Source organism: Malus domestica, chromosome 17 (genome assembly GCF_042453785.1).
Source record: "Malus domestica chromosome 17, GDT2T_hap1".
NCBI classification, from domain to species: Eukaryota; Viridiplantae; Streptophyta; class Magnoliopsida; order Rosales; family Rosaceae; genus Malus; species Malus domestica.
Window position 1 is genome coordinate 17,554,139 of NC_091677.1, and position 27,697 is coordinate 17,581,835.

The following is a 27,697-nucleotide window of genomic DNA, read 5'->3' on the forward strand; positions in this document are numbered from 1 at the left end:
CTATTGGTCACTTGAATTAATTCAATAGATTGAGACCATTCGGGGTCCATCGTAGAAGCAAAAATAATTATAAGATTCGGGTTAAAATGATTTAGAATGCTAAAAATTAGCATTGGATTCAAAAATCGATAGCCTAAACACGGTGAGCATGGGTGTCGTGAGTAAGGCAAGGCACTATAGGCGTTTTGGGCTTGGGTTGGCTGCAGGCCACAGGCCGAAGAAAAAAGGAGCCCAGCAGCAAGGCTACTGGAATTTGGACTAAGATCAATACGGGAACAAGTCCAGCCTAAAGGCTGGCTTACGGGTCTCACGAGGAAACCCCGGCTGAGGCTAGATTCCGATTTTTTGCCATAAGGGTAAGCCCAACCCTGTGGGGTGGCTGATTGGAATGCGGGTCGTGGCTAAGCCCAGCAACACAGCTGCTCGTGTGGGCCAAGAGGAGGGACCAGCCTAGCTTGGGTTGGCTCTGGTCGGGGCTTCAGGCCCGTGGTGCGAAACCAAACCTATGGCCTGGTGTCCACAGTATGCAGTGAAGCCCAAAGGCTTCAACAAAGGTCCAAGACGTCGAACGATGTTGTCTCGAGGGGGTCCATCCCGTGGCTGGGCTTCATACCAACGCGGTGGTGTCCCAGAATTTTCCTTTTTTTTTTTTAAATTCTAAGGTTGAAAACCCTAAGTGCTCTAAATTAATTTCAATTATTTGACTCGCAATTCAACATAGCATATATGCGTAATGCATGAACAATTATATATATTGACAAAATATATGAACATATATACGATGTATATAATTGGAAGGAAAATATAAATATAGGGGGTTCATGCATCATGGTGAATGTTTTTATGCTTCAAGGTTTTTTCAAATATCTTAATTTATTTTAGAAGAACCTAATTGGCAGAAAACGAGTGAAAGCCCTTGAATTTGTAGAAGATAGCATCCTCCTACGATCCTTCAGTTCCTTAGCTTCTGGTAAGAGTGTGTTGATAACATGTTGTATGCCTAATTAACTGAGCAATCTAAGGAATAGAGAGAGGGGGCTGACGGCAACAAGAGAGCAAGAGAGAAATTTAATTCTGAGGTTTGTGTTGTATCACCCCTTTATGCCTTTATTTATAGTAGTAGGAATGATAGACTCCTTACCCTTTTAGGATTACATCTCTCACTAGGTAATCAACTCCTAATAGGTAACTACAAGACACTCCTAGATGTACTAGAATTTACACAATCACATTCCTAATTTGATAGGATTGCAACAATTTGTTAAAAAAAGAAAAAAACCTAATTTAGACAATTCTTTTATATAAAAACTAATTACACTCTTATCGGTTGTTATTCTGGCAGCAACAAAAAATGTATAATATAATAAGTATTTAATCTGAGACAACACGACATGTTTGACTATGTTAGTCAGTGAATGGTCATACATGAGAGATATATAACAAAACAAAAAAAAGGAAGACATGCGGTTGGCAATCCCGAGGTAAGGAGAACATTTCTTTTGTTTTGTATTTTTTTTTTTTTTTTTGGAAAAAAACATTTCTTTTGTTATTGGATCTTTAAAGTGTTAAACCAAAAAACTTCGACCAAAAAAAGGGGACCAAATCTTAGGGTTTCGGACTCTTGAAATTTGATTTAATGACTACAAATAAAGAACATTTCTAAAAGTTATAATAATTATAATCGTTGGATCAAATTCCAAGAGTCCGAATATCCGGATCCCTAGGATTTGGTTGGAGGGATTCGAAGAAGATCTCTTCTCCGAAAAAAGACCTTTAAAGTGAAGGACAGAAAAAATTTGAACTTGGAACTTTTTCAACCAACACCCTCTTCGAAAAAATTTTGAACTCATAACTTTTTCCAAGAACACCACAGTGGTTACGGAATTGCCCTTAAACACCAACACACCACACCCCGCTTTATGAGAGTTTTCGGGTTGGGTCTGATTCGAAGAATGCTTTGCTTTGATGGAGCAAGAAGCACCTTCCAGTTGGAGATGAATTTATTTGCAACTGGAACACAAAGGTGGCAATATCCCAAATTAACGAGTAATGTGACATACACAAAATAAAAGCCAGAGTGGCACGAGATAGGCTTAGGATACCGCCGCATTGGTGTAATGGTTGCATAATGTATGTTTCACTCTTCGGGTTGACGCATGAAATTTTGAAAATGGAACACCACATGATGCCTTGATTCATTAAATAACAAAAGATTATGGGTCATACTTCATTTGACAGAGAGAAAAACCCTTCTCTATACCCTCCACTGCTTCAACCCTTACTACCAAGGAGTTAGATTCGCATTTTTCTTTTTCCTTTTCTTTTATTCAGAAGTTCGATTGCCAATTCAGGTGGTTCAGTTGGGGTTGCTGATATGCACCAACTTGTGCCCCAGGAGCAGCTGCGCCAACCCCAACACCGACATTACCGCCCATAGCAGGGCCCATATGGTGCGGGTTCGGAATTGCACTGGGCTGAGGAGGATGGTACAAACCTGGGAACTGCATGTGAGAAGATTGAGCTGCAGCTGCATTGAAGGAAGCATGAGCACCGTGAGATGGCATATAAGCACCGTGCGGCGTTTGCGCAGGCATGTTGTAGTACGGGGTGGATTGCATGCCCGGGTGCTCCCTTGCATTCTGAATCCAAATCTCTGATGTCTCAGCCTGATATGTCAATCGTTAAAAACATACATTAACACCACGTATTATTGTAATTAATAGTGGATGGTAAAAACGAGATCATCAAAGCCTGTCCGTCTCTCCCACATATTCATATAAGGCAATTCGTTTCAACGATTACAATCAACTTCCTTATCAGCAAATCGCCCACTGGAGAGCATTATAATTTTAGCATTCAATGTAAGTACCTACATAAAATGGTAAACTTTACCTGAGGATTTGGGACGTATAGATTGCCATCTTTGTACTTGATTCGAGATGAATCTTCTAGCCCAGCGGCACCTCCAACACCAGGGGCGTTGATTGCATATCCGTTGGGATTAGTAAAATTCCCAAACCCTGTCGGACTTCCAGCAGGGACAGGCTTAAACTGCTGCACTCCATACTTGAGGCTGTTTGCATTTAGGTGCGAACCGCCTCCAGGCATCAGCAAGTAGCTGTTGCCATTAGACAGGTGAGGATATGCAGGGTTGTTAGAATAGCCAGGAACAGCCATTGGTGGAACATAAACTGGTGAGAGAAATTGGCGATATGGCATGAGATTAGCATAATGTGAAACATGAACTTGTGGGTACATCTGTGCCACTGGGGGTGGTTGCTGTTGCACCATGGCAACTGTTGATGCAGCCATGCTGTTGACGGTATGAGAGCTCAAGGCCTGTAACCAAAGAAAATAGCATCTGTTAAATCCAATTCACTATAAATGGGTTAAATTAAGGTAGTACATATTGTAAACTTGAGAGAGAGAGAGAGAGAAAGAGAGGGAGAGAGAGAGAGATGGTCTCAATTACACCCATAATGTCTAACACAGAATATTTTTTAAAGCAGTTTATGAAAGCAAAAACTGATGACTTGAATGATGCATAGAAGTTCTAAAGATAATCTACAAGTTATGGAAAAGAAAAAGTATTATTCCCTGCAGTATTGTCTTAAAAATGGCAGGAACATCATTTTTGATCGTGGAAAACATAGATAGATTGTGCACACAAAATGCTCACAAAGGTATCAAGCAGCAGGTTTAGGGCATCCAACATTACCACGCAGCAGTTCTATGCATCCAATGACATGCCTAGTTATGGAGACAGTAACTGTAACACATCACAATACCGCAAGCACTTGACTTTACCTCTTGAGGAGGATGTCCACGGCTTTCCTCCATATTTGGTCTGAAATAAGGTATGTCATAACCAGTCTGAGAATCAAATGCCTGCTTCCAAACAGAAGACAGAATGAACGTTCAAGAACATGTCAATATATGTCACAACATGCGAACACTTCTTCCCAATGAAGGGCTTTTATTCTTATATAAACAAATAAAGCTCCAGAAAACACCATTAATCACATTAAAAAACTATCACAAATAATGGTTGACAAATGAAATTGCAAAGGTGACACTAATCTTATATATACATACTACAAAGGCGACACTAGTCTGACTAGTGTACTCACCGAAAAACCTTGTAACTCTGATGGATCTTGCTGCTGTGAATCGGAAGGTGCATAGGATGAACTGTTGTCTTGAACCAAACCAATATCTGCATAATTGCCCAAATTCTGGGGACTAGAAGTTTCTTTTTTCTCAGGCAATTGATGCTCAGCAACTGCACCTGATACTGGGGATTCAGAGCCAGAACTTCTAACTTGGTGATCTAATAAATCCACCGGCTTGATGCCAGAAGCCTCATCACTGCACAACTCTGGAGCTGATACTGACAAACTGCATAATAGAATCATTTATAAGTCAAACAAGCTAGGATGCCAACAGATGTTAACTGCAAACAAATTTCTCAAAAACTGCATGAGGGGTATGTCGCAGCAAATTAACTCATCACTTGCTATAATTAGATAACACCTACCTTGCTGCAGCTTCCCTGTTTGACTCCTCTGTATCTCCAGCTTGAAATCCATTAACTATATTCCCTGTTGAATCAAGCTCTGTCCCCAAGCTTCCAAACGTTAATTGAAAACGATCACTGTCTGGGACCCTAATACTCTCTGCTATGACAACATTACAGTTATCATATACATTTACTAATGCGAGCTTATCTTGCAACTTAGCTGCTTCTGACTCTGAAACCTTAGAATCACCAGAAGCAGGTGAAATAGACTTTGTTGGTGTTCCAATGACTCCAGGACTGTTAGAACTTGGCTTTTGGCTTGATTTAGGTTTCCACTCCTTATTAGTCTGGGAAGCTGCATCCGGAAACATGATTATTACTCTTGCAAAATTTTCAGCAAGACATGACTCACAGGCTTCAAAAGTGAAGACAACATTTCAAACAAAAGCACAAAAATATTTTTTTTATTTATTTGAAAAGAGAGAAAATTTTACTGCACTTTGCACAGAACAATAAAAATACAAGGTGGACAAGACGTCCACAAAGTAAAAACAGAAACAGGATAAACACCAAAAGCACCCTGAAACTTAGAATCTAAATGAATACTCCACAAAACAAACTAACAGCACCATTCCAATTGGTGAGCTTTTCTAACACGAACAGACATTTTATGCTTTAACTCTGTTATTATAGAATTTGTATGCAGATTATTTTATATTAAGAGGAATGAATTTAAAGTCCATAATTAAAGCAAGTATTACCTTTCTGATGTCCCACAGGTGGTGGGTGTGGCCTGACGTTGTGCTGATTACTTAACAACGGTCTGCTGCCCGACATGCTAGGTATCACAGACTCAGAAGTTTGGCTCACTTGATCAGCTTTAGAGATTCCAGTGAAAGGTCGAAATGACTCAGTAGAACCCTCTTTTCCCAAGAGTGAATTTGAGACAGAAGTCACAGAGCTACCTGGAGCAGAGGGCTTGGAGTTGCCAGAAGCTTGCCTCCTAATACCAACTTCTCGTTTAATAGCACCAACAGAAGCAGCTGGTCTGGAATCAGGAGATGGCACATGAACAGGATCTGTGGAAGATGAATACACTCCAACAACAGAGTTGCTCGATACTACCACTGGAGAGTGTGGTTGGGAATTGTTTGGCTTCCCAGCTTGCACCCGGGAAGCTGCAATTGGAAGAGTGACTCGCTTCTCCACTAATGTCTCTGTTCTAACATTACCAGTTGAATTAGCACCACTGCTTCTAATTTGAGTTTGCCCATTCAATCCATGAGACGAATTTTGTCTGCTAGATGGCTTTTGACTCTTTGAACTTGCTGTTTGGCTGAAAGCACAGTACAACAATCATCATAAGTTAATGCAGTAATAACACAGCAAAGACAAATACATACTTTTCAACACAATGGAAAAATAAAAGCAGGAAAATTTGTATAAATACCAAAAGTCCTAAATACAAATAACCCTGAAACTAAGGGTCTTCAGAAACAGCAACCTCAAATGTTACTTAACAAAACTCAGTTTCCTCTAGGTTTATACAACAATAACTTGTGGCATTCTATGGTAAGGCATAGACATATAGCCAAGAACAATACGTAGCTACACACATAAAGACACAAGATAATAAGGATAAAAAAAATACCCCTTTTCAGAATCATTTGACGCTTGCTCATTGGTGGAAGTTGTACACTGTAGTGAAGCAGGCTTCATTTCTTTATTGACATTACCGTTAATTCGGTTGTCTCTCACAACACGGAATTCTCTGCTGATTCCTGTACCTAGTAAGAGTCTATCATTAGCTGTAATTCAAAGGAACATTACAGATGGTAAAGTAGCCAAAAACAGTACAGAAAAATTTCCTTGAAAACACAAGTTGCAAAAGGTTATCTAAATGAAAATGACAGTACAACATGGCCATACAAAGCCTGATCTAGGCCTGGGAGATTCTTTTTAAAAGCTATTGATGGTTTTGATCATTAGTGGATATTTACCCTCAACTTCTTTATAATACAACAAAATAATCATCTTCCATTTCTAAATTACCTTTGTTAATTTGGCAACACTTCTATCATAAAAACTACAAAACTACATAATTTACCTAACTCTCAACCACCCTTTATTTTCAGTAGCTTTTGTATTATATTACCAAAACACCAGTTCAATGCTTCTATTAGAAAAAAATTTCAGAATCTTTCTTTATAAGATCTCTACTAATTAATAAAACACTCATTGTCAACCAAACCCTATGAAATTACCAGTTTAACCCTCTAATTAAAACAGAACATGAATAAGAAATATGGGGCAGAAATGTAATTTCACACAACCAAATTTTGCTGTTTTTTTTTCAAAGCCTCACCTACATGTAATCCTAACATATCTCTAATTAAAAAATAATAATAATAATATTCCCACTCCCACATTATGTATCACTCTCTGCCTCTCTCCTATTTCTAAAACAAAAATAAAAAAAATTTCTCACACTTTGTGTGTGCCCATATTAGCGTATTATATTAACAAAACAGTGGCCAGGTTGACAAAAGACATGGATTTGCCCTTGTCATTGACTTGGAAACAAAATCAGTTTCAGCTTGGCCCTCTAATTGCCCTTAAACCTCTAGGCCTAAAGATCCGAATTGCACAATCACGCAAGTGCCCAAAGTGCCATTTTAAATGCTTTTCCGTAAAAGGAAAAGCACTTTTTCTTTCAACGACTCCTTCGAGTGCAGCAAGTATTACAAAGTTGGAATTTATGGAGCTCTTACCAGAATCAACAGTTCAGGTTCCTCATTATCCTCTTCCACCACTTTCTTCATCTTCAATCTTGAGCTTATAGCACCAACTTCATGACACCAACATACTTCCCCATGCTGCAGTGCTACCCACTTCAGCTTTATAGCTAAATTTCTTGCCACCAACAGAAGTCTAATATTAACTAGAAAGTAGTTTTCTCTTATCACCACTTTGATTGAAACTGACAGTAACCTGTTTCACACCTCTATACCTTAATCCTAGCTTCAATTGAAAATGAAAAAGGTATTGTTCTCTACTGGTATTAAATATTCTAAACAAGTATTGCCTATTTTCTCAAATGTTCTGAATCACTAGAAATTGAGGAGCACAACAATCACAATCTAGCCACCATAGTTGACATCTTTGCATTCATTACATATATAAATAGACTCCAACTTGAGAGAAATTGCGAGCAGGGTGTTCAAGAAAGCAACACCACATTCGCCGATCTCAGTTACCTCCAGCTTGCTCTTACAGAATAACAGTAATTGAACTATTAGAAGGGATAAAGAATTAGCTTCCCTCAGTTATGTCCGAAGGGACCTCCAAATTCTTTGTCATGAACCATGTCTTAATTCTCAGAGACCAGCATACAGTTCCATATGTCACACTCCCATGAACACTTTCTCCAGCTTTGAAAGATTCAACGAAGCCACTGCCATATCATACAGGGCATCTTTTATATGCTCTGTTTTCAAGCCTTGACCAACTAACGTTGAATTGGAGACAGCACAATAGTTCTCAAATTTTTCTAGTTTACCTTCTTTTCTTGGTAATATTTTTGAATATGTTACCCTGAGATTGCCATAATGTATTATATTCACCAGCAGAGGATTTCATTCATTAGTTTCAAAGCTACTAAGTTGTCTGACCACTCATCACTGGTTCCAGGCACAGGACCTCTTTTACTAAAGTCTATTCTCAGTCATATTGTCAAATTTGACTTGAAGCTCTTTAATCCATCACACCACTTATCTCCAACTTCCCATTAATCAGTAAGCCGTTCTTAAATCTACCCTTACTTCCCATTAACCAGAAACCCTTCTTAAATCTACCCTTACTGGAAAAATGTGCAATCCACTTATTCACTAATCTCATTACCCACTCCTAACGATTCTTGATCCATTTGCAACATGAAAACCTTATGTTTTATGTTTTATCATAAAACATTTGTGTCAGTCTCTGTATAGTCTGTGGTTCCCCCATCCCTTAAACTTTGGTAACAAAGAAGCATGAACCCAAGCGAAATATACCATGAACTTCCTAAATCTAGATACTGGTTTCCTTTCAGCATTATAAAAGGACACTCATCTATAATGCATCCACTTTCATCAATACTTAAACTTTTTTTTTACAGGAAATCCCTAAACATCGTAGTACTAGATTAATTAAATATACACTAAAAGCGATACGGTGGCTTTGCAAATAAATAAATAAAAATATCCAACTAGAGCAAATTAGCACATCAAGTAACCAATACAATGTTTCTCAATCAACAATGAAACATAAGCCTACATATATCTTTTTCCATGCAATCAACCTAGTTAACACTAAGAAGGAATAAGGTATTTATCAGAGCTAGTTGAAAAAAGACAATAATTAAGAATCATGAGGCCTTGTTTACAGTAAAATTAACCAAAAGGAATATACCAGAAGAAGAATTAAAAAGCTTGTAATAAATCATGACATATATGAATTACCAGTTGAACTGCCACGAGCATAACCTCCTCTTCTAACATTACGATCAGAAAATGTATTGCGATATGGGGGACGATCAGAAAATGTGCTGTGAGATGAAGGACGATCAGAAGTTGTATTTTGAGAAGGGGGACGATCAGAGGATGTATTTGATGTGGGTCCTTGGCCTGCACTCTCAAAATGTCTCCTTGCATCCACAGGAACCTGCCCATTACTCTAAAGCCACAGGAACGGTAAACCAGTAAAACTTTTGCATTGCAACAAATTCCCTTTAGAACTATTTGAAATGTGATTCAACATAAAAATAAAAATAAAAAAATTACGATTGTGGTAAATAAATATAAACTTAGTGAGACCCTCAACACCACAACTATCTCCCAAACAGCTAACCAATAAAAAATAATAATAACAATTTCACAATGTGGTCGTTCAAAAGCAGTTACAATGTCTTCAAAGTTGACAGAAGTCGTAACAAGCTTAGTTAGGAGAGCCACCAATTACTGATGAAATGAAACACATGACACAGAATTACTCTGCAGTTCATTAATTGATTGCCAAAGGCCTTTCATATCCAAATAGACTAATTGATAGCAGTATTCTTTTTCACAGAAACATAAAATCCTTGGTGGCATCATAATGTTAATTACTACTTTTCTGGGTCACTTTGCCAAAAAGATCATGAATTTGATTAGTCAAACAAGAACCGGTAGATTAGCGGTACACTAAAGTATGCCTGTCACTATTGAGTATTGACTGATGACTTGTACAGTACAGGAAGCCACAACCTCAAAAGTATTTAACCATGCATCATTACACCAGTTCTTAAAAGAGTTAAGATCTTCATGCAGAACATAAATTCTGCATATGAACAGTAGTTCACTTGATCTTAGTGACATGTACCATCCTAAAATATATAAAGCTAAAGGTGGGAAATGAAGCCACAAGAAAATGAAGAGTAACTCAAAGGCAAACCAAAACTTACATTAGAGAATACCTCCTTCCTTTTGTCTCTTTTTCTCTTCACAACATGAAATGGGTCTGGGTAAAAAGAAACGAGAATATTCACAGTAAGAAACTGAACTGGTACGTGAAAAATGAAAGATAATGGTATTACACAATCTACAATGAGAAATTGTGTTGACAGGTCTCGAGAAAATAAAGCAAATACAATTTCTCTAATATAGCTTCAAAAGTTCTAGGGAAGCATGTAATATGTACATATGTGAAAATATAGCTCAAAAAGGAACTTCTAATGGAAGAAGATACACAAAAAAGAAATACGACATGAGGTTACCAAAAATCAAAATATCAGTTCTATCTATAGGGTTTCACCAAACCCATGTACCAACTCCCAAAAGTTCAACTACTTAGAGGTAAGTACAATGAGGGAATAATCGCCAAGGCAACCGTAAAATACCACTCAACACAATCAAACTTGGTTCACCACTCACAGTCACAAACTCAACTGAAAACAAGTTCAATCAATTAGCTCATAAAAACTAACCAAGGACAGAATCTTTACAATGAAAAAACCTCAACAATAAAAGCACGAGTGCCACATTCCACAAAACAACCCTAAAATCAATAACTAACTAAAATAACCAAACGCAATAACAATTAGAACACCAAACAATGGACTCGGTAACCACAAAGGTAACCCCAAATCGAAAATTAAAAAGAAATATTCATTACCCAAAACAGAATAACAACAAAAAATTCACCAAACAAAGCTATAGAGCCACATAACTATGCAAAACAGAGTGAAAGGCAGAGACCTTGGTTGAGCAATTTCTGGGCGGTTTCATTAGGATCCATGTCGGTTTCTTTGAGAGCCCAATAGATATCAAAATCCGAGTAATTACCCACTATTTCTTTAATGGATTGAATCGTTTTTCTCACTCCTGCTGAGATTATCTGAGTCCCACCTTCGATTCGCGACCCGGCGACCATCTCTCTCTCTCACTCTACCTTCGGCCTCGAATTCAAAATTCAAAAACAACAAAAGATAACGGAAAACCCCAAATACTATACGATAGATATACGTTCTAGGGCAATATATATATATATATATATATATAGCGGAATCAAAACCCTAATGTTGCGGGGGGGGGGGGGGGGGGGGGGGGAGAGAGGGAGCGAGGGCTAGGGTTTTGCGAGCATCCGGTGAGAGAAAGGCGAGAGTGAGAGAGGGTTTTGAAAACGTTTTACCACTCATAGACCTCGGTTTGAGAAATTTTTCTAACGACCCGGCACATATGCTGACATGGAGTTTCACCAATAATTACTTAACATCTTTACATTTTTATTTTTTTAAATCTAAAAAATTCCAGCTGTTTCAGAATTACCTCAAAAAAAAATTCAGAAACTCACTACTACCCTCAATATATCTTACGACACCGATCAACCACCCAGTACACCCACCTCCATCACCGGCCGACGATTGTACTAGCTTCATCCATCCCTTCTCTCTCTTCGATTTTCTCCTTTTCACCACCACCAAAAACCCCGCATATTGATCGTCCAAGCACCCCTTTTCACCACCACCAAAAACCCCCACAAATCAAAATTAGTTCAACGGCCCAAAATTCAAAAACAAAGGGAAAAAAATTCCAGTTTGAACCACAAATGGAACTACTTCTGGAAACTAATTTGGTATCCAGTAATTTCTACAAACATTTCATCCTCCTAATCTGAAAGTTCCTAACTTTTTAAGTTTTTTTGGTGAAATTAACAAAACCCATAAAACTTTTCCACTGAAAACAGACAGTCGCAAACAAACAGATACCAGCAGAGAAACCCCAGAAAATTTTCCATGGAAACAAACAGAATTCAGCAGAGAAAACCCAGTAGGAGATAAACTAAAACATCAACGGACAAAAGGGAAAAAATAAGAAAAACCTCTCCGGCGGACGGTGGGGATGGTGTATGGGTCGGGGGGAAGTTGGGGATGGGCGTGACGGAAAATCCTCTTCTTTCTTTTTTTATTTTAAATTATTTTCTGAAAATAAATATAAGGATAAAATAAGTATTTTAATAAAATCATTAACCTTAACTGCCACTTAAAGAGTAGTGGCATAGGTGTCAAATATTTATTAGTGGGGAACTCCATGTAAGATTATGTGCCAGGTCCTTGGAAAAATTTCTCCTCAATTTGAGAATTCGGGGAATTATTTGGCCTTGGTATTTGGGTGTTCCAATAGAAAATAACGACGTTAACCAAACATTAAATAATAATTCAATTATTAACAATCACATTATTTGGTTTATAAATTTGATTTAAAATTTTAGTTTCCTAGCATAATTCTTTGAGATTTAAATCTAACTAATCTTAAGAGATCTCAAGTTCAATTCTCGCCAAAAACGAAATTGAACCATATTATTATGGCAAGCTCATTGTGAGACTTAGTTCACTCCTCTATCCTTAGGGTGTGTTTGTTTGACTTCCTTAGACTTCACTGGACTGGACTACACTAAATATTAGGATAATCCTATGTTTGTTACCTACCCGGACTAGTTTTAATGGTATTAAGAGGGACTCACCTTAACAAACAGCTTGCTAGCTGGTCTTGGCAAATCCCCGCAAAGCATAGGATTGCTAAGACCATCTCGACTGGGTTTGCATTCATCTGTTTCGCTTCATCAAGCGACTTCTCGATCTGACTGCACAGCTCAGATTTGCGTTTCACAATCTGGGCATCTTCCAAAGGCACTGCCTTGGGCTCATCTGACACACCCCGATCCTAGAATCAAGGCGTGTTGGCCGTCACGTGGGCGTGACGTAACCAAAAGTGCGATGCGGAAGCAAAAGATAAAAGAAATACGAAGGAATAAAAACCAACTACTAGCAATAATATCCAACTAGCATGTTAGAGTGAGTTTAAGTATGAAACACACATATTCAGAGCATAAGTACTAAGTGCAGTCAAGTAGGACCATTACTAAATAACAACACCCGAAGGTGAGTCCTACATTTAAGTAGTCTGTCTGAATGTCGTGGGAATCCTCGTAAGTCACCAACACTGTTAACTAGAACCTGGAGGGGCGCAAAACAAGATTGAGTGGGTCAGTAAAACAAAGCTTTTCAAAAATATTTCATTTAACAACACTTCTAACCCCTCATTGTAAAACCTGTATACTTTCCCAGAAAAATAGTATATATATAACCATATAACAGCAATTAACTCAAATCACAAGTCTATAATACTTTTCAAGAAATATGTCATGCTATGCTTCGAACATAATAAGGATGCATCAATATAACAGGTAAAATAAGGAATCAACCGAAGACCCTGCAGCTGTCCTGTATGGTTAATTCTATAGCTCAATATCCAACCCAACTGGAGTCACCACTGTGACCTGTACGGCACTACTCTGCACATAAATCGGAACTACTTGAAGTAGTCTGTACGACAAGAATAGTGTAAGAATACACTCTAATGCTTCTCTCATCAACAACTGTATAATAATATAAAGTCACCTACAAGTTGAAACCACCTCTAATGGTCGTACGACATGTTGGAACCACCTCTAATAGTCTGTTCGACATGCACCTACTTGGATCCAAGGTGAGCGTGTGGTGCGAGGTGAATAATATAAGCACTAACACCAGTGGTGCAGGTTATGAGCTTTCAACACAATTCATATCATTAATAATTCACATGAACACATAAAACTCACTTAATACTCACCTGTGCGTCCACAGCACCATTTCACATATATGCATCAAATACTAATTCATATAATTCATATATTATGTATGCATGGCATTTTAAAACATACTTTCATTTAAATTCAATTTCTGGGAAAAATCAGTAGTATATAGGTATAAACAGAAAATAAATGCCCACTCACTGGTATGTCGAAGGGTCGTAACCCCCTGTGACGCCCTTGAACGCGCTCATCCTCGGGATAGGTCTCACCTATATGCGAAACAACTATAAAAACGTTATTTTAAAGCACATGACCAACAATGCGTAATAACTTCTCATACGATGCTCAATTTGGGTATATGAATATACCACAGTGACCTACTCGACGTCACGGACGTCGAGGTATTCTTAGAAAAAATTTCAAGTCGCACGTGCCCCCACGCGCCGGGAGAGGCACTAACCTACGCGCCCCCACGTGCGTCATCCCCTACCTCCAGATGTTGGAAAATCTCGTCGGCGTCGGAAAATTAGGCAAACCTGCAATCGCCCTTTTCTTGCTCGATTTTTGCACCATTTTTCATGAAATTTTCACCAAAATGAAGCCTTAAACATGAGGAATCACGATGTAATAATTTAAGGCTAAAAACACACAAAATCTCACAGGAGAAAATCCAAGAAAACCGGCCAACTTCGAACCCTGCGATCTCGACGTCCAAAACCTTCAAACTAAGTACTCCGAGCTTCCTTGGGACCTCACTAAGCTCCCTATAGACTTAGAATTCCCTTTTTGACGTCGATCTGTGAAGTTTTGAGGGGTTTTGCTCTTGTCCGTACAAGTTCGAAAGGGAGGGAGAGAGAGTGAACTGAGAGGGAGGAAAGAGAGAGCACGGGGTGAGGGTATGTGTCCCGTGTGTGTGTGGTCCACCCAAAACAAACCACAATCCAATTTTCTTTAAGTCCCTAACCACACAAAAATGTATACAATTTTAATCTACTTACTTTATTTTCCAAAAACTTAGGAGAGTGCAATATTCAAATAAACATGTCACACATACCATAGCAACCTTTAAGGGCAATTCCGTCATTTCACATCCACGATAAATGAAATTTCGGGACAGGCTGTGACAATCTACCCTCCTTATAGAATTTCATCCTCGAAATTCATACAACACTCAATCCACTAATACTCATAAAACAACCTTGGATACATCTCTCTCATTCGATCTTCTGTCTCCCAAGTAGCTTCTTCTACTGAGTGGTTCCTCCCTCCACAATACTTTTACCAAGCTCACTGTCTTATTCCTTATAACTTTGTCTTTCCAATCCAAGATAGTCACTGATTCCTCATCATACGTCAAATCCGGATTAATCTCTAAAGGTTAAGGAAGAATCACATGTGAAGGATCTGAAACACAATGTCGAAGCATCGAGACATGAAACACATTATGCACCTTAGATAACTCTGGAGGCAACTCCAATATGTAAGCAACTTCACCAATCCTTTCAGTGATTTCATAAGGTCCTATATACCTAGGACTTAGCTTGCCTTTCTTTCCAAACCGCACTACACCTCTCCAAGGTGACAATTTCAAGAATACCAAATTACCCACATCATATACTCGATTAGTGGCATGTCTATCTGTTAAACTCTTCTGTCAATCTTGGGCCGTTTTCAGGTTAGACTTAATCACCTGAACATTTTGAGTAGTCTCATCCACAATCTCTAGGCCCTCTAGCACTCTTTCGCCAACCTCTGACCAACACAATGGCGTACGACAAGCTCTACCATAAAGTGCCTCAAATGGTGACATACCAATGCCCGATTGAAAACTATTATTGTAGGCAAATTCCATCAAGTCTAGGTGATCATGCCAAGAATCACCAAACTGTAACACTGAAGATCTTAGCAAATCCTCTAACGTCTGAATAGTCCTCTTTGATTGTCCATCGGTTTGAGGATGATAAGCAGTGCTGTAAAGCAATTTCGTACCAAGAGCTTCCTGAAAAACTATCCAAAACTTAGAAGTAAATTTTGGATCTCGATCAGAAATAATATTCACTAGAACTCCATGATACTTCACAATCTTCGTGATGAACAACTTAGCCAATTTATTCAGGGGATACTTTTCTCTCACTGGAATGAAGTGTGCTGACTTGGTAAGCCGATCTACAACCACTCAAACACCATCAAATCCATTATGTGTACGTGGAAGTTTATACACAAAATTCATAGTTATATTTTCCTATTTCCACTGAGGAACAGGAAGTGGTTGCATCCATCCAAAAGGTTTATTTCTTTCTGCTTTGACTTGCTAACAAACAATACACCTACTTACATATTCTGCAATTTCTCTTTTCATACCCGGCCAATAATAAAATGGTCGAATGGTATGGTACATCTTAGTTCCTCCTGGATGCATCGCATAAGCCGAACAATGTGCTTCATCCAAAATTTCCTTCTTTAATTCCTCATTATTTGGCACATACATTTTGTTCTCTTGCATAAGCATGCCATCTGATTCACGAATTCTGAGGTCTTTCTTTTTCCCTTCGTTTCTCAATCGGATCATTTTTTGAATCTCTTCATCAACCATCTGAGCTTTAAGTACACGATCAACCAAAATTGGCCTGACTTGGAAACTAGCAAGAAAAGCTTCTCTTCGTTCTTCTAACTCCAACTTTACTCCAGTAGCTCTCAAATCTACAAAAGAGGAACACGGCAAGCATACAAAGCATTAAGTCGACCTTGAAGTTTCCTACTCAGTGCATCAGCTACCACAATTGCACTACCCAAATGATACTCAATAGTGTAGTCATAATCACTTAGTAACTCCATCCACCTTCGCTGACGAAGATTAAGATCATGCTGAGTAAAAAGATACTGAAGACTCTTATGATCTGTGAAGATATGACATTCTCACCATAGAGATAATGTCTCCAAATCTTCAAAGCAAAGACAATGGCTGCCAACTCAAGATCGTGAGTAGGATAATTCATTTCATGAATCTTCAACTGTCGAGAAGCATAGGCGATCACTCTATTATGATGCATCAAGACACATCCCAAACCATTCAAGGAAGCATCACTGTAAATCTCAAAGTTACCGTTATCGTCAGGAAGTACCAATACTGGAGCATGAGTGAGGCAATATTTCAGCTGCTGGAAACTTTGCTCATAATTCTCGTCCCACTCGAACTTAACATCCTTCCTGGTTAACTTCGTTAGTGGTAAAGCAATCATAGAAAAATCTTGAATAAACCGTCGATAATAACCTGCTAGACCAAGAAAACTCCGTACTTCTGTAACGGTTCGTGGTTGTTCCCAATTCTTCACTGCTGCTAACTTTTGATGATCTACTTGAATTCCTTGTGCCGATACTACATGTCCCAAAAATACCACTTGATTCAACCAAAACTGGCATTTGCTAAACTTGGCATACAACCGATGTTCCCTCAATTTCTTTAATACCAAGTTAAGATGTCGAATATGATCTGCTTTCGACTTAGAGTATACCAGAATATCATCAATAAAAACAATGACAAACCTATCAAGATATTGCTGGAATACTTCATTCATTAACCTCATGAAAGTTGCAGGTGCATTAGTCAATCCAAATGGCATCACTAAAAACTCATAATGTCCATAACGAGTCTTGAAAACTGTTTTAGGTACATCTTCATCTTTAATCTTCAACTGATAATAACCAGATCTCAAATCAATCTTAAAGAACACACATGCACCTTTAAGCTGATCAAATAAATCATCGATATGAGGCAATGGATAACGGTTTTTAATCGTTACCCGATTCAATTGCCTGTAATCAATACATAATCTCAAAGTTCCATCTTTCTTTCTTACAAACAACACTGGAGCTCCCCAAGGTGAAGTACTAGGTTGAATGAAACATTTATCAGTTAATTTCTGTAACTGAATTTTTAACTCTCTCAATTCAGCTGGAGCCATTCTATATGGAGTCAAAGATATAGGATCCGTACCTGGAAGCAAATCAATAGAAAATTCCACATTTCTGTCTGGCGGCAATCCAGACAAATCATCTGGGAATACATCAGGATAGTGTCTGACTACTCCAACTTCCTCCACACTGCTAGGAACAACATCATTTAACACCACATATGCTAAGTATCCTTGACAACCTTTTGATAACAACTTCTTTGCTCTCATGGCAGAAATAACACCATGTCTTACCCTACTTCTTTCACCCACAAAAGTAACTTCTGGTAGTCCAGGACAATGAAAGGTAACTGATTTCCCATAACAATCTATATGGGCACGATTATAATGCAACCAATTTGCCCCTAAAATCACATCAAAATCCACAATATCTAACGGGATAAGATTAGCTGGCATAACTACACCATCTACCATCACTGGACACCCTGGATAAACACTATCAACATAACATTTATCCCCTCTAGGCATAACAAACTCTAAATCAAATCCTAAGGGTGTAGGGTGAGGTTGTGTCATTTGAGCAAATGTATGAGAAATCACAGAATGTGTAGCACCACAATCAATCAAAACTCTAGCAAAGTGACCAAGGATGTTTAACGTACCCATAATCAAGTCCGGATGATTCTGAGCATCTTGCAGTGAGATGTGATTAACACGTCCATGAGCTTGTTGTCGTCCTCCATGACCTTTATTTCCTTGATTACCTCGCCTCTGAGAAGTACGTATTTGTCCTGTCTGACTAGACTGTCTAGACGGTCATGCACTGCTAGCAGCAACCTCTTCCTGTCAGGGATGACCTCTCTGATACCACTGAGATACGCTAGCTGGCATGGAAGGATATGAAGTACAACTTCCAGGGTCTTGGGAATACCCAGATAGATCCTGGGAATACTGATTCTGTCCGGAAGTATAGGGAGCAGCACCACCCTGATAATGGTAAGCACCACCACGACCCGTCTAACCATAACTGCTTGATCCAAAGTTCTGTTGAATCGGCGCTGAAGGTGGCATAACAGACTGCTGAGGCCTCTGCTGACTCTAGGGACATTGAGCATCTCTATGTCCCATCTGTCCACAAGTGTAGTAACCACCGCCACTTCTCCTATAATCTCCATGATGTCTGAAATTACAACGGTGGCACAACGGAGGACCTGAACCACCAGCACCACCAAAGTCTCTCTGTCTCTGAAACCTGGGTCCACTAGTAAATCTTCCACCTCTCCTTGGGCTTGTGACACTAAATCCTCTGCTGGAAGAACTCAAGCTCGCTCCACTTCTCTTGAAATTATGTGTCTTACGGGGTCCATGAGTGGAAATACCTTTACCTTTGTCATCTTTCTTCTGATTGTCATTCTTATTTTCATCTTCCTCACTATTACTAGGAAGGTTTTCGGAATCCTCCATCCGAACCAAAATCTCATAAAATTCATGGTAAATGGTGCAAGGAATCGCACTAGCAAACGTCCGCCATTTCCTTTTAGTTCCCTGCTTAAAACGGCGAAGTATATTTACCTGATCACCAGCTGTATCAGGATCATAGCGAGATAAGTCTGTAAACTTCCTGTAATACTGATGCGCCGACATATTCTTTTGCTTCAATTGAGTGAACTTCTGCTTCTTACGATCAATGTACTTCGGGGGAACCAATATTTTCTTAAAATTCTCTTTGAATACTTCCCAATCAGTTGCCGCTTCAGGTGACGTAAACTGAGTTTGATTTACCCACTAAGCTGATGGCTCTCGTCCTCAAAACCAAGTAGTGGTCTCGACCCATGTACTAACAGGAAGATTTCCTTGACTCTACATCACCTGAAAGGTCTTCTCAATATGGTCTAACCACTTTTCTGCCCCTTCATGACCCTTATTACCCATGAAGCGGTCTAATTTCAGATTGTACATAGTCTTCAAGGGTGTTCTCAAAGGAGGAGGAGGAGGAGGACGGATTGCATTCTTAAAGGCATGGGTCATCGCTTCCCCTAATTGTGTTATGTCAGGGACATTAGGCTCAGGAGCACGACGTGATTCCCTACGAGGCGGCATGGTTCTGACAGAAGACACCAAAAGATCATTAGAGCATTAACAATTTATACATGACTGCAAACCTACGCTCTGATACCAAACTGACACACCCCAATCCTAGAATCAAGGCGTGTTGGCCGTCACGTGGGCGTGACGTAACCAAAAGTGCAATGCGGAAGCAAAAGATAAAAGAAATACGAAGGAATAAAAACCAACTACTAGCAATAATATCCAACTAGCATGCTAGAATGAGTTTAAGTGTGAAACACACATATTCAGAGCATAAGTACTAAGTGCAGTCAAGTAGGACCATTACTAAATTACAACACCCGAAAGTGAGTCCTACATTTAAGTAGTTTGTCAGAATGCCGTGGGAATCCTCGTGAGCCACCAACACTGCTAACTAGAACCTGGAGGGGCACAAAACAAGATTGAGTGGGTCAGTACAACAAAGCTTTTCGAAAATATTTCATTTAACAACACTTCTAACCCCTCACTGTAAAACCTGTATATTTTTCCAGAAATATAGTATATATATAACCATATAACAGCAATTAACTCAAATCACAAGTCTTTAATACTTTTCAAGAAATATGCCATGCTATGTTTCGAACATAATAAGGATGCATCAGTATAAAAGGTGAAATGAGGAATCAACCGGAGACCCTGCAGCTGTCATGTATGGTTAATTCTATAGCTCAATATCCAACCCAATTGGAGTCACCACTGTGACCTGTACAACACTACTCTGCACATAAATCGGAACTACCTGAAGTAGTCTGTATGACAAGAATGGTGTAAGAATACGCTCTAGTGCTTCTCTCATCAACAACTGTATAATAATCTAAAGTCACCTACAAGTCGGAACCACCTCTAATGGTCTGTACGACATGTCAGAACCACCTCTAATGGTCTGTTCGACATGCACCTACTTAGATCCAAGGTGAGCGTGTGGTGCGGGGTGAATAATATAAGCACTAACACCAGGGGGGCAGGTTATGAGCTTTCAACACAATTCATATCATTAATAATTCACATGAACACATAAAACTCACCTGATACTCACATGTGCGTCCACATCACCATTTCACATATATGCATCAAATACTAATTCATATAATTCATATATTATGTATGCATGGCATTTTAAAACATACTTTTATTTAAATTCAATTTATGGGAAAAAATCAGTAGTATATAGGTATAAACAAAAAATAAATGCCCACTCACTGGTATGTCGAAGGGTCGGAACCTCCTGTGACGCCCTTGAACGTGCTCGTCCTCGGAATAGGTCTCACCTATATGCGAAACAACTATAAAAACATTATTTTAAAGCACATGACCAACAATGCGTAATAACTTCTCATACGATGCTCAATTTGGGTATATGAATATACCATAGTGATCTACTCGACGTCACGAACGTCGAGGTATTTTTTTTTTAAAATTCAATGCCGCACGCGCCCCCACGCGCCAGGAGAGGCACAGACCTACGTGCCCCCACGCGCGTCATCCCCTACCTCCAGACGTAAAAAAATCTCGCCGGTGTCGGAAAACTGGGCACACCTGCAATCGCCCTTTTCTCACTCGATTTTTGCACCATTTTTCACTAAATTTTCACCAAAATGAAGCCTTAAACATGAAGAATCATGATGTACTAATTTAAGGCTAAAAACACATGAAATCTCACCGGAGAAAATCCAAGAAAACCGGCAAACTTCGAACCATGCGATCCCGACGTCTAAAACCTTCAAACTAAGTACTCCGAGCTTCCTTAGGACCTCACTAAGCTCCATGTAGGCTTAGAATTCCCTTTTTGACATCGATCTGTGAAGTTTTGAGGGGTTTTTCTCTTGTCCGTACAAGTTCGAAAGGGAGGGAGAGAGAGTGAACTGAGATGGAGGAGAGAGAGAGCACGGGGTGAGGCAGGGCTGGGCAAACAGGTCCTGCACCCGCGGGTCGGGGCGGGTAATTGCAATTTGGGGCGGGTACGGGGTGGGTACATATATTGTAAATTCAAAACGGGGCGGGTCCATTTAATTAGTGGGGCGGGGTGGGTACAAATTTCAGATAAAACGGGGCCCCGGCCCGAACCATTTCCACTGGGAGATTAAATCTCCACCGTTCATTTGTTTAGGTTATGTAGAATTCTCTAGACACTCTAAGAACTCTCAACTTCTCCCTCACGATCTTTCTCCTAAACTTAACATTTCGTCCTGTCTCCGTCGATCGAGGTCCATCCTACCCACCACTTGACCACCATTTCCGGCATCGATCGAGGTCCATTCCACCAGCCATCAGGATGAGTTCGTCGACGTTAAGCATTTGAAGTATAGTAATTGGGTATTGCTTGTTTCTCTCCATTCTCTCTCTCATCTCTCTCATCTCTCTGGAATGGAAGAGAATATAATAGAATATAATAGAAAATAAGGTTGTAATGATTGATAGGATTCCTCTTGCTTCTTTTCTCTTGTCCTGTGTTGGGTGGGTCAAAGAGGAAGAAGAAAGACTGTGGGTGTTATTGGTCTGAAGGCATTTACAAAGGAAAACGATGAGGCACGTGAGATGAGAAACCCTTTGGGGTTGTTTGGTTTTTTGGGGGAATTTTTTTATATGGGTTTTGGTTTTTTTTTTTTTTTTTTTTTGTTTTTGTTTTTGTTTTTGTTTTTTAAGATCAATCAGTAAGATATGGGTTTTGGTTTGGGGGTATTTGTGATATGGGATTTGTTTGATTTTGACTTGATGTGGGATTTGCTTGATTTTCTGATAGGATTTATGTAATTGTACAGATCCCCCACTTTCTTTCTCTGTTCTCATTCTGGTCTTCCTTCCACCCTCTACTGCGTCGAAATCACAGCAGCGACCAGGCTCACCAAATGAGTCACGACTTGCGAAATTAACTCACCATCAGAGAAGACGAAGATTACGAAGCTCCAGATCAGAAAAGACAATGGGCTCAACTCGATTGCTACAGATCGAAGAAGACGAAGACTGCGAGGCTCCAGATCGGAGAAGAAGAAGATTGGACCCATGAACCTGGCTCGAATCGGCCCGTTTCAAACGGGCCGGGTTAGGTTCGGTTCCAAAATTTGAAATTCCATTACTCGCCCCGACCCGGCCTATTGCATTTTCATATGGGTCTGGTCCGGTCCCTCCAAATTTGGGCCCGGCCTGGCCTGTGCCCAGCCCTAGGGTGAGGGTATGTGTTCCATGTGTGTGTGGTCCACCCAAAACAAACCACAATCCAATTTTCTTTAAGTCCCTAACCACACAAAAATGTATACAATTTTAATCTACTTACTTTATTTTCCAAAAACTTAGGAGAGTATGCAATATTCAAATAAACATGTCACACATACCATAACAACCTTTAAGGGCAATTCCGTCATTTCACATCCACGATAAATGAAATTTCGGGACGGGCTGTGACATCATCGACCTCGATCCAGATGGCATGGCCTTCGGGTGCGACTTTATTTTTACTTAATAATTAATTGGGGTTTTAAATCCTTTTAAATTGTTTTGATTAGTTTTAGTTTGTGGGTTTCCTGTTCTTTGATCGATGGTGTTTTTATTTTTCTGGGTTTTCAATTTTGTGCAGTGGCTATTCAAGAGCTACTGGTGATGCTCTTGTACTCTAGCAAGCCAAATTCAAGTTTTGCTTTTTGTGGTTACATACTTACAGTATGTATATGAATCTTGCAATTATCTTGCTACTTAGAATTCGAACAAGTTTAGAATTTTGATTATGATTGATGGAGTTGTGTGAAAAATATTAGCCCTTTAAAATTTGATTATATTCTTCAAATGGTTGGCTGTTCATTATGCAGATCCTCTAGAAATTTGTTGTTTATTTGTAGTTTTGAATCATTGGGGGTAATTGGAATTAATTTGGAAGGCTAGGAATTGAACTAGAACTAGAAGTTAGTCTAGCTTCTTAATCCGACACTGCACCAAACGCTTCACTAAGTTAATCCAGCTTAGTCTAGTCTAAGTCAGTCCAGCTTAGTCCATGAAGTTAGTCCAGTCCGAGATTCAAAAAAAAAAAAAAGCCTAACTAATTTTAAAATTTTATTTTGCATTAATTAATTCACTATTATTGTGGGTTTTTTTTTAGTACATCGATATTTTTACACTAAGGGGAGGGGAGTTCGATTGAACAACACAATGGACAACCTAACTTGGTATTAAATTTGTCATGCACGAGATTCAAACCTAAAACCACTCACTTCTAAGTAAAGAAAAATATCACTAGAACGTAGTAATGAATGACTATTGTGGAGGTTCATAAGTTTTATGAAAGTCTCCATGTTTTGAACTTGTCCCTTGTATTTAGTGGTAGATAAAAGTCAATTGTATGAACCATTGAAACATGCCACGTTTATATCAACTTGGATAGTTAAATTTTTACTATATATTGAATAACTTTGGACTAAAGTAAACCGAACCGGTCAATTTTTGTTGGTTTGGGTTTCACACTTAAATAATGCTATTTTAATTATAAAAAAAAAACTTACCATAGTTATTTGTTACTATTATGATCATCCCACAAATTAATATCAAATATTTACCATTAGACAAAAACATACAGTATATTTCAAGGAACTCTACTAGTTTTTAAACATTTATGGAGAGACAAAATCCAAAAACAACTAAAGCCTAGCAAAAACATTGAAAAATACTAGTAACTGAAAAGATCAAGGCTACAAGAATCCAGTTGTTAAAGTGGGTGAAAATAGTGAAAGGTCTATTCCGAGTGAGATAGCGGCAACAAAGGACAAATTAAATTGCTTATTCGGTCAACCGTTCATTGAAACAACCATTGCTCAACGCCATGAATTATATTCTAAACTCCATTCCTTACTAGCTCAGGAAGAAGCATTTTGGAGGCAAAGATCATGAGAAAATTGGATTCAGCTTGGGGACAAAAACACGAAGTACTTCCACGAACGTGCAAATAGAAGACAACAGATAAATGGTTTAGTTGGGTTGTTTGATGAACATGGTGTCTGGCATGAAGATAAAAATGGTATGGAAAGAGTGATTGTGGATTACTTTATGAATATTTTTTATTCTCCGGAACCTACCAATGCTTCGGAAATCTTAAGCTATGTTGAACCAAAGGTGTCGGTTGAGATGAATGCCAAACTGCTCCTACCTTTTTCGAATAAGGAAATCAAACATGCCTTGTTTCATATGCATTCGACTAGGGCTCTGGGTCCTGACGGTATGTCCCCTGACTTTTATTAGAAACAGTGGGAGATTGTGGGACAAGATGTTTGCGTTGTGGTTCGATCACTGTTGTCTTCAGGTTGTATGTTGCGAAAAATTAACTTCACTCATGTTACCATCATCCCGAAGAACAAAGATCCAACGTTAATGACACAACTCAGGGCGATTAGCTTATGTAACGTCATTTACAAGATTTGCTCAAAGGTTCTTACCAACAGGTTAAAGAGAATTCTTCCAGATATTATTTCTCTGGAACAAAGTGCTTTTGTCCCAAAAAGATTAATTTCCGATAATAGCTTAGTTGCTTTGGAGATTGCACATTATATGCATAAGAAAAAAAATAGGTGGAACGGGGCGATGGCCTTGAAATTGGATATTAGCAAAGCCTATGACCATATTGAATGGAATTTTCTTGAGCAAATGATGAGGAAGTTGGGTTTTGCGGAGGCATGGATTCAACTGGTGATATGTGCTACCACAGTTACTTATTCGTTCAAACTAAATGGTGATCCGGTAGGCTACATTCATCCAAAGCGTGGTATAAGGCAGAGGGATTCCCTTTCACCATTCCTTTTTGTCATTTGTGCCGAGGGATTATCAGTCATGTTTGAGGCATGGGAAAGATAGGGACGAATTGAAGGAGTAAAGGTGCGCAAAGAGGCACCAAGTGTGCACCATTTGTTATTCGCATATGATAGTTTTATTTTCCCTAGAAGCAAACTTCATGTGTGCGTACAAGTGAAAAACTTGCTGAAAACCTATGAATTGGCCTCTGGTCAAGCAATTAATTTCCAAAAAAGTTGTGTGGCCTTTAGTGGAAATCTAACTGAGTACGATGGACAACTTCTAACAGCTTGTTTGGGTATGCCACGGGTGAACTATCATGATCGATATCTTGGGATTCCTGTCTTTGTTGGTAAAGCTAAGAAAGCCATTTTTGTATATATTAAGGATTGATTGTGGAAGAAGCTTAATGGGTGGAAATGTAGTTTGCTTAGCAGTGCGGGGAAAGAGATCCTAATCAAGACTTTGGCCCAAGCCATACCATTATACACAATGCAGACATTTTTATTGCCCAAAATGTTTTGCAATGAATTAAATCAAATGGTTGCTCAATTTTGGTGGGGACGGGAACAAGGCAAACAGAAGATTCATTGGTTGAAGTGGTGCGAATTATGCAAACCCAAAAGCGAATGAGGTCTCGGTTTCAAAGACTTATATGCCTTTAATCTCGCTTAACTGGAAAAACAAGTTTGGAGAATGCTCTTTCAGCCTAAGTCCCTTGTTGCCCAATTATTTAAAGCAAGGTATTTTCCCAAGCATGATTTTCTTTTAGCCTTTGTGAAAGCTAAGTCCTCTTATTGCTGGAGAAGTATTATGGAAGCTCGGATTATTATTTGGAAGGGAGCAAGATGGAGGGTAGGTAGGTGATAGGACTTCAATCAAAATCTGGGTTGACAGTTGGTTGCCTAGAGACCATTTTTATAAAGTGCTATAGGTGTGGAGTGTGATACAACTGTGAATTGTCTCTTCAATGAGGATGAGAACACCGGTTGGAATTCAGAGTTAATTCATAGTATTTTGTATGAGAAAGAGGCTGCTCTGATCATATGCATCCCTTTAAGTTTGTTCAAACAACCTGGTACCTTGATTTGGATAGGGAGAAAAATGGTATTTTCACAACAATGAGTGCTTATCATGTGGCTCGGTCTTGCGGAGTTATTTCTAAGGATGAACCTAGTGGGTCTACTATGAATGTGGATATCAAATATTTATGACAGGCACCTTGGAGAGCCTTTGTTCTGGGGAAAATAAAAATTTGTGTTTGGCAATGTTGCTGGAATGTGATACCAACTAAGGTAAACTTGCAAAAACGGAATGTTATAAGGGAAGAAATATGCATATTCTGTGGCAGGGACCCCGAAACTGTAGAACATGCATTACTGGACTGTCCAAGGTATGCATCTATATGGTTTCAAGTTTTTTGGGTCTACGTATAAGAAGGGAGAGACATAAGGGGATGAGGGAATAGCTGGCGGAGCTAACTTCTTTGATGTCAAGGAAGAGCTTCGATATGGTATTAGCTATCATATGAAGTATCTGGAAAGAAAGGAACTCCTTTTTTGTGGAGGGGTGCAACCATGGATCTAGTGGATGTTCATACCAAAACGCAAACTTGGTTGAATGAATATAAAGGGTGGCACGAAGTTAAAAAGTCCAGCGAGGTTCCCACCATGCATAAATGGCAAAAACCTGTCCATGGTTGGATTAAATGTAACTTTGATGGTGCTTGGGATGAAAATAGAGCTCTCAGAAGAAGTAGGGTGGTGGTTCGTGACAAGAATGGGAAGTTTGTAGTGGTCAAATCAGTGCAGTTTTCTAGGGTTTGCTCACCTATGTTGGTAGAGATTCTTGCAATTTGTGCAGCTATGGAAGTAGGCAGACAATTGGAGGCAACATGTTTGATTTTTGAAGGTGATGCTTTGTTGGTTATTAAGGCTTTGCAGCGGGACACGGTTGCCAACAATGGCCCATTTGGGCACCTTTTGCATGATATTCATCTCATGTTGTAGCCATTTCCCTATTGGAAGTTTGAATATGGTCCAAGAGAATCCAATAAAGTGGATCATCGGTTGGCGAGAATGGGTATAGTTTTAGTTAACCCGGGCGTTTGGCTTGAGGATTCCCCGATGTGATTTCTGATCGATTATTTGAGGATAGCTATATTAGTTAACTAATTAGTGCGGAACGCTCTTTTTCCCTTAGTCTAGGTTGAAATCCCCGGCAAGGTTTTTATCGAGGCCTATTG

General features: G+C 39.1%; 2 protein-coding genes across 7 annotated transcripts; one reads left to right on the forward strand and one right to left on the reverse strand.

Moving 5' to 3' along the window:
• Positions 1-2,162: 2,162 nt before the first annotated feature.
• Positions 2,163-11,995, reverse strand: LOC103401755 (cell wall protein RBR3-like). 6 transcript variants are annotated; one of them, XM_070816735.1, is made up of 10 exons: positions 10,792-11,995; positions 9,999-10,054; positions 9,019-9,232; positions 6,171-6,306; positions 5,281-5,855; positions 4,538-4,874; positions 4,131-4,398; positions 3,808-3,888; positions 2,893-3,339; positions 2,163-2,666 (listed from the first exon to the last, which is right to left on the reverse strand). In XM_070816735.1, the coding sequence occupies exons 1-10, from the start codon at positions 10,964-10,966 to the stop codon at positions 2,328-2,330; spliced, it is 2,628 nt and encodes an 875-aa protein (XP_070672836.1). In that variant the 5' UTR covers positions 10,967-11,995; the 3' UTR covers positions 2,163-2,327. The 6 variants fall into 6 exon arrangements, with proteins under 6 accessions (XP_070672836.1, XP_070672838.1, XP_070672835.1 ...); XM_070816737.1 differs by having other exon boundaries at positions 6,171-6,300; positions 10,792-11,991; XM_070816734.1 differs by having other exon boundaries at positions 3,808-3,891; positions 10,792-11,970.
• Positions 11,996-27,029: 15,034 nt separating this feature from the next.
• LOC103416167 (uncharacterized) lies at positions 27,030-27,461 on the forward strand. The gene has a single exon (XM_008354422.1). The coding sequence runs from the start codon at positions 27,030-27,032 to the stop codon at positions 27,459-27,461; it is 432 nt and encodes a 143-aa protein (XP_008352644.1).
• Positions 27,462-27,697: the final 236 nt, after the last annotated feature.